We start from the raw sequence: 12,488 nt of genomic DNA, 5'->3' as shown, positions 1-12,488 counted from the left end.
GGTCTGGCCATGTGGTCCATTTTTGTAAATATTCTCTTTGCATGGGATTTTGCATGTGCATTCTGCAGTTGTAGTGTTTTTAAAATGTTGATTAGGTCATGTTGGTTAAGTGTGTTGTTCAGTCTTCTGTATCTTTACAATTTTTTTTCCTATTCTATTACCCCTGAGAAAGAGGTGCTAAAATTGTTCACTACAGTTATAAATTTGTTTCTAGTTTTCTGTCAGTATTTGTAATTTCTTCCATTGACAATAAGAAACTGATTCCCATCTATACTTATCAGACTTCCCTCCCTGTATATAACCTGTCCTCCATGTTCACCCCTATCCTGTCCCCTTTGCAGATGCTGTTCTCATTCTGCTTTGGCTCTGATTCAACATGCCAGAATGCCCAGGTGCCTGCATGCTATGCTGTCTTTATCCTATTCAAGCTCTGGTACCCCATGCTGGACCACCTTTCCCTTTCACTCTTCATACTGCTTAGTCTCTTATTTCCCGAGCCAGACTTCGCACCCTGTTCAGGCTCATCATTACACAACAGGCTGATTCTCGAGGGGCTCTCTTTTTGCAAGGGTTCCACCTCCCCACTTGAGTTGTACTCCTAGGGGCTGCTCTGATTTAGAACTGGATACCACATTCCTGCTTTATCCTGCATGTAGAGATTCCTTCTTCATCTTCTTGGGCTTTAATACCCCATGCAGGGCCACTAAAGCACTTTACCTTCTACTGTGGTCCCTACATTGTTCTCCCACACATAATGATTTTGGGGCTGAATTATTCCGGGGGCACAGGGAAGGGGCTGTATCATTATTTTTGAAAGATATTTTTACTTGGTTTAGAAGTCTAGATGAACAGCATTTTTATTCCAGCACATTATAAATGCCATTTTCTTGTCTTTTTGTTTTCATTGTTTATTGTGAGAAGTCAGATTTTGTTTTTATTTTAATTCCCTATACCCGATGTGTCTTTTCTTTAGCTGGCTTTAAGACCTGCTTCTTAGCTTTGGATTTCAGCAGTTTGATTATGAAATGCTTAAGGTGTAGTTTTCTTTGTATTTTTTTCTGTTTAGGGTTCACTGAGCTTCTCAGACCTATGGATTAATGTCTTCCATCAATTTTAGAAAGACTTCAGTCATTGTCTTTGCATATATTCTTTGGTCTCATTCTCTCTTTCCCTCTTTTTTTCCTGAAATTCCAATTTGCACATGCTGTTTTATTTAATAATATTCCACAGACATTGAACTCTTATTTTTTCATTTTTTCTCCTTATGTTTCAGTTTGGATGCCTTTTCTTTAAATTCATATATTCCTTTCTCTACTAATTTCAGTTTGTTGTTAAGCCCATCTAATAAATTCTTCCTTTCTCATACTGCAGTTTTCAAGTCTAGCTTTTCCACTTGGTCTTTTTTACAATAGTTTTCGTGTCTCTGGTTGCAGAATTTTCTTTCTTTTGAAACCAATTATAAACATTTTTGAAAAATACATAATCTAAGTCAAATTATATAAATGCCTCTTAATCAGGCAACAACAAATTATTTTATACAATTAAAGGGTATCCAATTGGCAGATTATTGTTCAGTCTTTAGAGCTCCTACCCATACTATTAAAAACAAACAATTAGGAGCACCTAGGTGGCTCAGTGGGTTAAATGTCTGACTCTTGATTTCACTTCAGGTCATGATCTCAGGGTTATGAGGCTGACCCCATGTTCGGCTTCTCACTGGGTATGGAGCCTACTTAAGATTCTCTCTCTCCCTCTTTCTCTGCTCGTACCCCTGCTCTCTCCTTCTCTAAAAAAAAAGAAAAGAAAAGAAAAGAAAAGAAAACAAGAATCGTGCAAGTATGGACAGATAAATGGAATAAATTAGATAGGCTAAATAAATATATCTATATATAACTATATAACTACATATCAAAATTTAGGATATTATGACTGATATGAGGTTACATGTCATTGTGGTTTCGACTTGCATCTCTCTGGTGGTAGGTGATGTTGAAAATCTTTTCATGTGTCTCTTGGCCATCCGGATATCTTTGGAAATATCCTTTTTCAGGTACTGTGCCTATTTTTAATCAGATTATTTGTGGGCTTCAGTGTTGAATTGTATTCTTTTTTTTTAATTTTTTTTTTATTTATTTATGATAGTCACAGAGAGAGGGAGAGAAAGAGAGACAGGCAGAGGGAGAAGCAGGCTCCATGCACCGGGAGCCCGATGCGGGATTCGATCCCGGATCTCCAGGATCGCGCCCTGGGCCAAAGGCAGGCGCCAAACCGCTGCGCCACCCAGGGATCCCTGAATTGTATTCTTTAAATATTTTGTTATTAATCCCTTATCAGACGTGGTTTTTTCTTATTTAGTAGGTTGTCTTTTTATTTTATTGATAGTTCCCTTTGTTGTACAAAAGCTTTTTAGTTTGATGTAGTTGCAATATTCAGTTTTGCTTTTATGTCCATTGCCTGAGGAAACAGATCCACCATACTTAATATTTTTTTAAATTTTAGTATACTATCACAGAATGACCATAAAAAAGCTGGATCTCTACTTCCTTCTTATAGACAATTCAGGTAATTAACATATTTAAGTATAAGCAAAGTATATATTTTTTAAAGATTTTTATTTATTTATTCATGAGAATACACAGAGAGGAGAGAGAGAGGCAGAGACACAGGCAGAGAGAGAAGCAGGCTCCATTCTGAGAGCCCCATGTGGGACTCGATCCAGGGTCTCCAGGATCACACCCTGGGCTGCAGGCGGCACTAAACCACTGAGCCACCAGGGCTGCCCAGCAAAGTATATTATAAGAGAACAAAAGAAATATTCAAGTTTTACTATCTGGGGGTGTGGATGGCTATTCTAAGCATAAGTAAAAGATCAAAATCATAAAGAAAATAATTGATAGATCTAATTACACAGGATTTTAAATACTGAGGAAGAATGAAAATGAAAGAGAAGAAAAATTTCCTCTTCCACTGGAAATAACCAGTATAGTAACTTCTTACTCAACAAATTAGTGGTTAAAGGGAATAGATTAAACTTACTCTGCTTTTCTGTAGGATAACTGAGCCCCTAGGTGATGAGAGGAAGCTCTCTTTATTAAAGAATTCAGTCAATGAATGTAGTGGTTTTTTTAATTTTGTTTACTCTAACTCCCAATAAAATAATTATTTTAGGCAAGGATAATTAATAGATGCTAAAACTTTAAGGTAGGGAAGATGTTGTTAGGATAGGACCTTCTTGAAATTTTAGCTGCGAATTATATTATTTCTCTAATTCACTTACAAATGGTTTAGAAAAAATAAACACACATTTATACTGATAGATGACACTGGCAATGAGGTTTTGAAAGTTGTGTGTTATTCATGTTTATTTACCATTAAAAACTAAGTATGTTTGAAATATTCCATAATGAAGGAGAAAAAGAATTAAGGTGAAAAATTAAAGTTTTTGCATGTAGAGACAAAATTAAGATAGTTGCTGTTGCTGGTGGCTGGTAGTCTTATGATCTGTGTATGTGGAATCAAATTGACATAACTTTTATGGAGAATAGTCTGCTATTGTGTATTAAAAATTAAAATATACAAAATCTTTACTGAGCAATTCCATTTCTCAGTATGTGTCCTTAGAAAATAATCAGTGCATTGCAAAAGAATGCAAGGATGGCCTTTGCAATGTTATTTTTATTATTTTGCAAAACCAGAAAGAACCTAATTTCAATTAATAAAGGATCAGTTAACTATATTATGGTACATCAATATAGCAATACTTGTCATTAAAATGATTACTATGAATCTACGTTCATTTGCATTCATTGACACAGAAGCTCCATTACATATATTGAATTAAAAAGGCAGATTATAAAACAGAAGGGGTAGTGAATGGAATGGGTGTCTTGTCATTGTGGTAACCATAAGTATTAATATTTGTGTTGGTCCATTTTGCTCTCTCTTTTGGGCAAGCCATGCCTCAGCTGCTTTTCATACACTCATCTAAATCATGCTTTTTTTTTTTTCCAGGGAAGAAAGAAAAAATAAATTATGTTTTATTTGCATATCCAACCAACATACCACATATCATACAGAGTTGGTTAGGCACTCTACTTCTGCTTTCTCATTGGGTAATAAAAGTGTTGGAGTATATGTTCTCTAGGATCCAATATTAATATTGTATGCATGTAACAACTACTGAGTAACTTTCATTTAGTGTTTACTGAAAATGACTAGTTCTTCATGCCAGGGACTGCACTAGGTACCAGAACACTGTTTTCTGTAGCCCTGTGCTAGCTTCTCTCACCCCTGCAGGGGTACTGCCGCATGTTACTGTTGCATGGACAGCCTCCTTGCACCGCCCCCCCGCCACTCGTCTATCCCACCACACTTCTCTGGTTTATTTTTTTTCCAGTCACTTTAATAGTTCATATAATGTGCCAGGTTGCTCTTTTATTCTGTGTCTTTTCCCAAAAGAATATTAGCTCCATGAGAGCAGGGATTTCAGTTTGCTTTCAAGGTGGAAATATCCCCAGTGCCTCAAAAATTACCTGGCACCTAGTGGGCACTCTCTTAATATTTACTGTAAGAATGATTTTTTTTTCCCCTGAGAAAATGTTTCTGGGACTTTTCTAATCATATTGTTTACACAACTATAAAAGGATAGGTTATCATTCTATACTACCAGGGCCAAGAAATTCTGGGACATAACTTTCCAGAGTTTGTCATGTTCACTTTTTTTCTTCAAATTTGGTCTCCCGTAGAATCTCTAATATTTAGAGAGATAAACATAAAAACATTGAGAATCATTATAAAAAAGTAAAATTCTTTTCTAATTGTAGCTTTTCATCGGTGACCATTTAATTCTTTTTTTTTAAGGTTTTATTTATTTATTCATGAGAGATAGAGAGAGGCAGAGACACAGGCAGAGGGAGAAGTAGGCTCCCTGCGAGGAATCCAATATGGGACTCGATCCCAGGACTCTGGGGTCACTATCTGAGCCAAAGGCAGATGCTCAAACACTGTGCCACCCAGGTGTCCCTGACCACTTAATTCTGACATCCTTTTCATGTTTCCATTTTTACTGAGTTGCCAACTTGATTTTAAAATCTATAGATTTCAGTTGCATCCTCTAACAAGGTGTAAGAATAACATGTTCTCTCAGGTCAACCACCTTTATTGTGAGCCATCACGAGATAATAATATTTACCAGTGTACTTTTCAGTGAAAATTGTGAGATTTTTAGAAATCATGTAAAATTATGGTTTCAATATAGTTCTGTTGACATTGCCAGAAAGAAACTCTACAACCTTGGCTATGCCTACTCTGTGGGCACAGACACTTCACTTTTGTTGATATACATGTCCTCAGTGGGCAGGCAAGCCAGCCAACCTTCTTAACAATCTTGGCAAATGTTACCATAACAACAACAACAAAAACCCCTAAGAAACATAACAAGCAGCTACATCATTTTTAGTTTGTTTGGGTTTGTTTAATAGAGTATGAATATGTATTCATCTTTCTAGAACTATTATTTTGCCAGCCACACAGTTTGACTTCTACGATAAAGTTGAAGATTTTGAAAACACAATTCAGTTTTGTGTTTATAATGTCAAAGAATTAATGTAAAATTCAATTGATAATCAAAATGAGAAGAGCTTACTTACTACTGAAAACGAATTCAGAACAAGCTGCTAATCAGATTTAAAAAACTATACAAAAGGAGATAAACCCATTTGCAATGGCCTGTGGGTGTAAACTAATGCTACCTATAAACCCATTGCTGTATATGCAAAAAGCGATAAAGTTCAAAGAAATTTTATGAAAACGCACCTTCGACTTTCAAATGGAAGATTATTCCAATGGTTAGATTTAGAACTTGAACATGTACTTTGAAAGAATGAGGTTAGAAATGAATGTATTTGTGTTGGGAGAGATTTTAGATTCATGGAGCAAAGACTATCTTGTTTTGGATCTGGTATAGGGAAAGGCTCACAGTTGAGAGACTTTCTGTAGCCTGTCAGTAAACTATTGTGTCCTCTTTGTGTTCATATGGAACCCCATGCACCCATCTACTGTATTTATCATAATGGATTATAACGGTTTATCTCCCTCACTAGACTGTACTTTCCTGAAGGACAGTTAAAATCCTATTTGTAGATTCCATGTTTGTGACTTCACATCCCTGCTAAAATTTATTTGTAACCTCCAAAGCAGTACAGCACTTTTGCTGTCATTCACAGACATGCACAGAGCAGGAACAGTTTAAGTCACCTCATGCACCTGTTCAGCCGATACTGAACAGAGGGCCAGGCTCTGTCTTCTTGTTTCAGCTCTTCTACTGTAAACAAGCATCTTTTTTTACAACCTGTGTCATGCCACATGCTTCACATTTTTGTGTTTTGAGTTGGTTATGTTGCTGCTTAACATGGTCCCTAAACAGAGGGAAAGAGCCATCTGGTCTAATGTTCCCAAGCGCAAGAAGATTATAACATGCCTTACACAGAAACTACAGGTGTTAGGAAGCTTTGCTCAGGATGAATGGCAGTGCTGCTGGCCATGGGCTGGTTCAATGTTTTTTTTTTTTTTTTTTTTAATTTTTTTTTCTTTTTTTATTTATTTATGATAGTCACAGAGAGAGAGAGAGGCAGAGACACAGGCAGAGGGAGAAGCAGGCTCCATGCACCGGGAGCCCGACGTGGGATTCGATTCCGGGTCTCCAGGATCGCGCCCTGGGCCAAAGGCAGGCGCCAAACCACTGCGCCACCCAGGGATCCCGGGCTGGTTCAATGTTAATGAATCAACAATATATATTAAACAAGGTGCTTTAAACAGAAACACACATAGAACATGGTTATAGATCATTTGACAAAAATGTTCTGAACAGAGGCTCTCAGGGACAATTGTATTTCTCCCTGGGAGAACCAGGAGCAATGGTTCAGTGTTGATTAATTCCCTGTTTGCAATGACTTTATAGAACATAACTACCCCCCAAGTAACGAGAGTTGACTGTATATGTTATTTCTGTATGCTTAGCACTTAGTGTTTCGTGGATGGCACAAGAGTTTTATAAGCAAATGCCCAAATATAGGAAATTGGGAAGAATAAATCAGCTTATTGAAAATGATAACTACTGAGTTCAGGAATCAGGGTTTTAATACCACAGGGGTAATGGGAAGCCATTGGAAAGTTTCTCTGGGAATTGCAGGCATTGATTAAATGTGCGAGGTGGTGTGATGAACAGACTGAATAAACCTGGGGACCTGCTCTCAAGGAGCCACTACAGAAGCTCCAAAAGGTCCTTTAGGAAGATCAATTTCACAGGAATTATAGGATGGATAGAATTGAGAGAAATTGAAGACCCCAAACCAAGGGTGCAGCTACAATAGCCATCCTGATATGATGTGGTAAAGATCAGAATTAGGGCGCTGGCAGGTGGAAGGGGGAAGTAAGGGCACATACTTGGCGCTTTTTTTAAGATTTTATTTATTTGAGATAGACCATGTGCAGGGGGGCAGGGGGAGGGACAAAGGGGGAGGAGATCTCAGGCAGACTCACAGACACTGTGCTGAGTGTGGGTCTGACCTGGGCTCAATCTTATCACCCTGAGATCTTGACCTGAGCCAAAATCAAGAGTCAGACACTCATCCAATTGAGCCATCCAGGCGCCCTGATACTTGACTTATTGTGAAGTAAAAATCAGCAGTAAATAACTTGATACAGAGAATGAGGGAGTTGGGAGGGCCAGTTAAATCCTATAGTCTGCTACCGCCTGACTTTGTTAGTTCCTGTGCTTGCAAATGTGTGTCAATCACGTTTCCCCTCATCTAAGGTTATTACTCTGTGCTGTGCTGAGTCTTCTTTTTTTTTTTTAATTTATGATAGTCATACAGAGAGAGAGAGAGAGAGGCAGAGACACAGGCAGAGGGAGAAGCAGGCTCCATGCACTGGGAGCCTGACGTGGGATTTGATCCTGGGTCTCCAGAATTGCACCCTGGGCCAAAGGCAGGTGCCAAACCGCTGCACCACCCAGGGATCCCCTGTGCTGAGTCTTCTAAGGCACCAGTGATGAAGCCACAATCCTCATCTGTTACAACTAAGCAGCTAATGAATTAATTGCCTAAGGTTTTGGGTGATGATTAGGGACAATAGATGTAGTTTTATAATTAATAGTGAATTTTTATAGCTAATTGTGAAATTTTGTCAGAGGGGTGGGAGTCCAGAACACACCGAATTATCCCTTTAAAAGAAACCTGAAAAGATGTGCCATGCAAATGATTTCTGCTCTAATGTCAAGTTATGTCCAGCACTGTCCAGTTAAATATTACCAATGCAAATTTTACTGCTACATTTGCAAGAGGGTAGGACAGACCTATTGTTCACTGAGAAATTAATTGCATGTGAAAAAAATAGACCCAAGGATTAGTATCAATTATGCTTTCAGTGGCATATGTAAGGCAGTAAGATTGTTTAATTTTGTAAAGTAAATCATTCATTATGAAGTGCTTGGTATTTTTCTTTACATTTTCCATCAGTTGAGAAATAAAACTTTTTCTCTCAGCATGATATCGACAGAGAGCTTTACAGTTTGGAAAGCTATTTAGTTAAACTTTGTGTTAAAATACTTTCTCAGTGTGCTTCTTTCTTATTAAAAGTCATTTTCTAAAGAGACAATTTGTATCTTACTACAGGCTGTTTGCATTACCAGCTATTTTATAAGGTTATGCAAGCCTGGTATCATATTTGGACCAGTTGAAATAATTTTTTTTTTCCTGGCCAACTCATCTCCAATATGATATGTAGTTGTCTTTATGTCAGTTTTCAAGAGATAATTTGAATGGTCTTCTAAACTAGTAGTATTTATTCTGTCTGTGGCTAAATACTACATGTGTTTTACTCAAGATTAAAAATCAAAGGAGTTTTGATGTTCTTTATCTTTTTTCATCTGTTTTGAGTTTAACATATCTTTCTGAACAAAGCCATGTTTGTAAAGGATATTAAGTTTTGTTTGGCCATCTTCTCAACTGCAAGTGTACTCAATGGACCTTAATGCAAGGTTATGCTCCCTGGACTGATTGATATATAAACAGAAGACAGATGGTGTAGAGATGACTCTGATGATAATTCATTTTTCAGCTAGTCATGAAGATATTTTGATTACAGTGTGTTTAAGTAATTATAACACAGTCTGCAATGTTAGTCTTGCTGAGAAGGGAGCACATGGAAAACAAGTTACGTGTTATCCATGCCTAACAAAGGGTGCACTGTGGTGTAATGATTTTAATTCCTAATGCTAGATTAGGACTGGCAGAGTTTAAAATATGTCATATAGTAAGGTAAGTCAATTAAGGGTAGACCAAATAAAAAAGGTAACTTCACAGTTTTCAGGCATAAATATTTGTTTTGGAAAGTATATAGATGTTACTATATAAAGGAACTAGTATTTTGACATTTAGGTAACAGTCTGTGTACAACTCATTAAAAAATTACATGGCTTGATTTTACATTTGCGTGAATCATAATTATCCCAGAGCTTGCTTTCTGTGTCATGAATTTAAAACTGAAATCAGAGAGCTTACAGTTTAGTAGCACATTCTATTCCTGCTGTTAAAGTTTTTTTTTAAGTAGGCTCCACATCCAGGGTGGAGCCCAACATGGGGCCTGAACTCAGGACCCTGAGATTAAAACCAAGCTGAAACCAAGATTTGGCTGCTTAACCCACTGAGCCACCCAGACTCCCCGGCTGTTGTTAGTTTTGAAAAAAAAAAAATCTAAGCCAAATGTCACAAGGAGAAAAATAATTAGAGTTGTGTGGATAGATAGGCCACTTAAGTTTCATTCCTAAATACTAATTACAGTTTATACTTCTGTTTTTGGTCTCACATTAGAATAATTGATCGATTAGATGGAGTTCGTTTGCTATGGTCCCTGCTGAAAAATCCTCATCCAGATGTGAAGGCCAGCGCAGCTTGGGCCCTCTGTCCCTGCATCCAAAACGCTAAGGTAAGAACAGACTACAAATCAATCCCTTCTTGAATCTCTAATATTATATTGAATAATGTCATCACAGGTCACTAGTTGCTTTCGACTTATTTTTGGTCTGATTTATCTAGCAGAAAAGAGTACTGAATGTTTGTGCCAAAATAATTTTTGAGCAATGTCTTTTCCTGGTTAGTTTTTAAATGCCAAATGAAACTAGGCTCAGGTGGCAGCGCTTACCGTGTTCTACCTGGCTGGTGCAATTGAAACAGGTATGTCAGGTAAGTCAAGAGGAAGAAAAGTTGACTGTTCTTATCTCTTGGGTGATAAGAAAATTGTCTGTATATACCTACTACTTTAAGAAACATAAAATTACTTCTATCTTATTTATATAGCTTGAAATATGACAGTGAAAGATCGTTAAGTTCTTTGTTACTTTGAAAAAGTAAAATACAAAGAACCAAGGATTAGCATCAATTAAAATAATTAAAATAAAGTAAAATTATTTCATGAATCCCACTTTTCTTAGCTTCAATAAATACTGGATATAAAACCCATAAATAAAATTTTTACATGACAAAAAAAAAGGCTGAACTGGAAGTCTTTTAGCTCTTTTGTAAATTTATTATTTTCTTTAAAGATCTCTTTTCAGCTTGATTTAAAAAATCTAAAGGATTTTACTCCTATAATAAATTTAACATGACTCTAAATATCATTGTAAATATTTGTGACTAGAAATAATCTTTTGTAAAAAGTGAATTGTGATGTGTATTGATAATAGAAGAAATCTATTACAGACTGGTCAATGAGCTATTTTTTATATAAGAGCAAAATAAGTGTAATAAAACATAAAGATAAAAACACCTCAAGTGTCAACCTACATGAAAATGAACAACAGGATGATACTATGATCATACAACGCAGTAGTGAGAAACAAATGTATTTCAGTAATGTATTCATCAATATCAATACATCTTATAAATATATTGAGCAAAAATACCAAGTTTCAGAAGTAGATATATAACATAATTCCTATTCTTTAAGGTCCACAAAAATTTTTTAAATGTAAAACGTAAATGATAGTATTTAGGGATCATTTAGGGATCAAGAAAGAGTCCACTAAGGAAATATCACTACATATCCTTGATATCGATAAGCCAGTATTAAGAAGCAGAATTAACTTCAGAGGAAACAGATAACATAAGGAATATAATATGAAATTTTAAAAACTTATATCCTCGGAATGACCCAAGGGGAATACTATACCCAAAAAGGCTGTTATATTAAAAAAAAAGATACGTTCATAGATTAACAAAGGCTTTTTGGAGATTAAATATAGATTTGGTGTGGCATCTGGGTGGCTTAGTTGGTTGGACATCTGGCTCTTGATTTCAGCTCAGGTCATGATCTCAGAGTCCTCGGATCAAGCCTCATGTCAGGTTCCAAGCTCAGTGGGAATCTGCTTGAGGATTCCCTCCCTTTCCATCTCCCTCTGCCCTTTCCTCCCTCTAATAAATACATAAACAAATCTTAAAAATATATAGTTTTGGCAAAACAATAAATTTAATAGAAGAGACAAATACTAGATATGATTGAGTAATTATCTGAAAGATAAAGTCTAGTAAATAAGAATGCAAAGTAAAAGTAAAAAGAAAGTAGGCTGGTGATGGGGGAAAGTTTGAAAATATAGCACAAGAAAATACACAAAAGGAAAGAGAGCAATTGAAATAAAGAAAAATCATCATTTAAAAAATGGAGGGAAGATTCTGTAAAGTGAAGAGTTAAAGATTGTAGTCTTCAGATTGAAAAGATCCACTTAGTGCCAAGCAGGAAGAACAAAGACAGTTATCTATACCTTGACATAAATTCAGATTGGACATTTCCAGAAAATTAGAGGAAGGGAAAAAATTACATAAGAACAAGGATCACACCAGTATTAGACTTAACATCATTCACAATAAATTGTAAAAGAAAATGGAACAAATCCTTCACTGTCTTTAGAGGAAAGTATTTTTATCCTGGAATTCTATATCCTATAAAAACTAGCATTCAAGTGAGTATAGAGTAAGGACAGAATAAAGACATTTTTCTTTCAGAAATGTCAAGACTCAGGAAGCTTATTCCCCATAAACCTTTTCTGGAACAAAACCCCAACAACTTTAGACTATTTTCCAGCAAAACAAAACATTCTTTAAAAAAGAGAATAGCATTTGTTATAGAAACAATAATAAGCAAATAACTCACTGGAATTTATAGGTAAATATAAATTTTTGTTGATAATATGTCTCTCAAATTTTAGAAAATTTCTAAGAAAGAATTTAAAATTAATGACATAAAATAAAATAAAGGCAGATAATATTATCACAGTAGCAATCTGAATCTAAATTACTAGATGATTCAAAAAATGTATTGGGATCCCTGGGTGGCACAGCGGTTTGGCGCCTGCCTTTGGCCCAGGGCGCGATCCTGGAGACCCGGGATCGAATCCCACATCGGGCTCCCGGTGCATGGAGCCTGCTTCTCCCTCT

At 36.3% G+C, this 12,488-nt stretch overlaps 1 protein-coding gene and 1 long non-coding RNA gene across 18 annotated transcripts in view; one reads left to right on the top strand and one right to left on the bottom strand.

Annotated features, from left to right (window-relative positions):
• Positions 1–12,488, bottom strand: part of LOC140629416 (uncharacterized) — a 187,166-nt gene that overhangs the window by 23,028 nt on the left and 151,650 nt on the right. The window lies entirely within an intron of this gene.
• LOC140629411 (outer dynein arm-docking complex subunit 2-like) overlaps positions 1–12,488 on the top strand; it is a 272,107-nt gene that overhangs the window by 127,157 nt on the left and 132,462 nt on the right. For 16 of the 17 annotated variants that reach the window (XR_012027242.1, XR_012027241.1, XM_072818875.1 and 13 more), the window contains one exon: positions 9,870–9,984. Coding sequence is in view for 15 of the 17 variants with exons in the window: in XM_072818875.1 (XP_072674976.1) it covers positions 9,870–9,984 (115 nt within the window). In the remaining 2 variants the exon portion in view is untranslated. Of the gene's footprint in view, positions 1–2,499; positions 2,582–9,869; positions 9,985–12,488 lie in introns of those variants that run through there. The other variant, XM_072818881.1, reaches the window with a different exon arrangement.

The sequence above is a fragment of the Canis lupus genome, assembly GCF_048164855.1.
Source record: "Canis lupus baileyi chromosome 5 unlocalized genomic scaffold, mCanLup2.hap1 SUPER_5_unloc_3, whole genome shotgun sequence".
NCBI classification, from domain to species: domain Eukaryota; kingdom Metazoa; phylum Chordata; class Mammalia; order Carnivora; family Canidae; genus Canis; species Canis lupus.
Note: the sequence above shows the minus strand (reverse complement) of the source record. Positions and strands in the feature narration are given on the sequence as shown.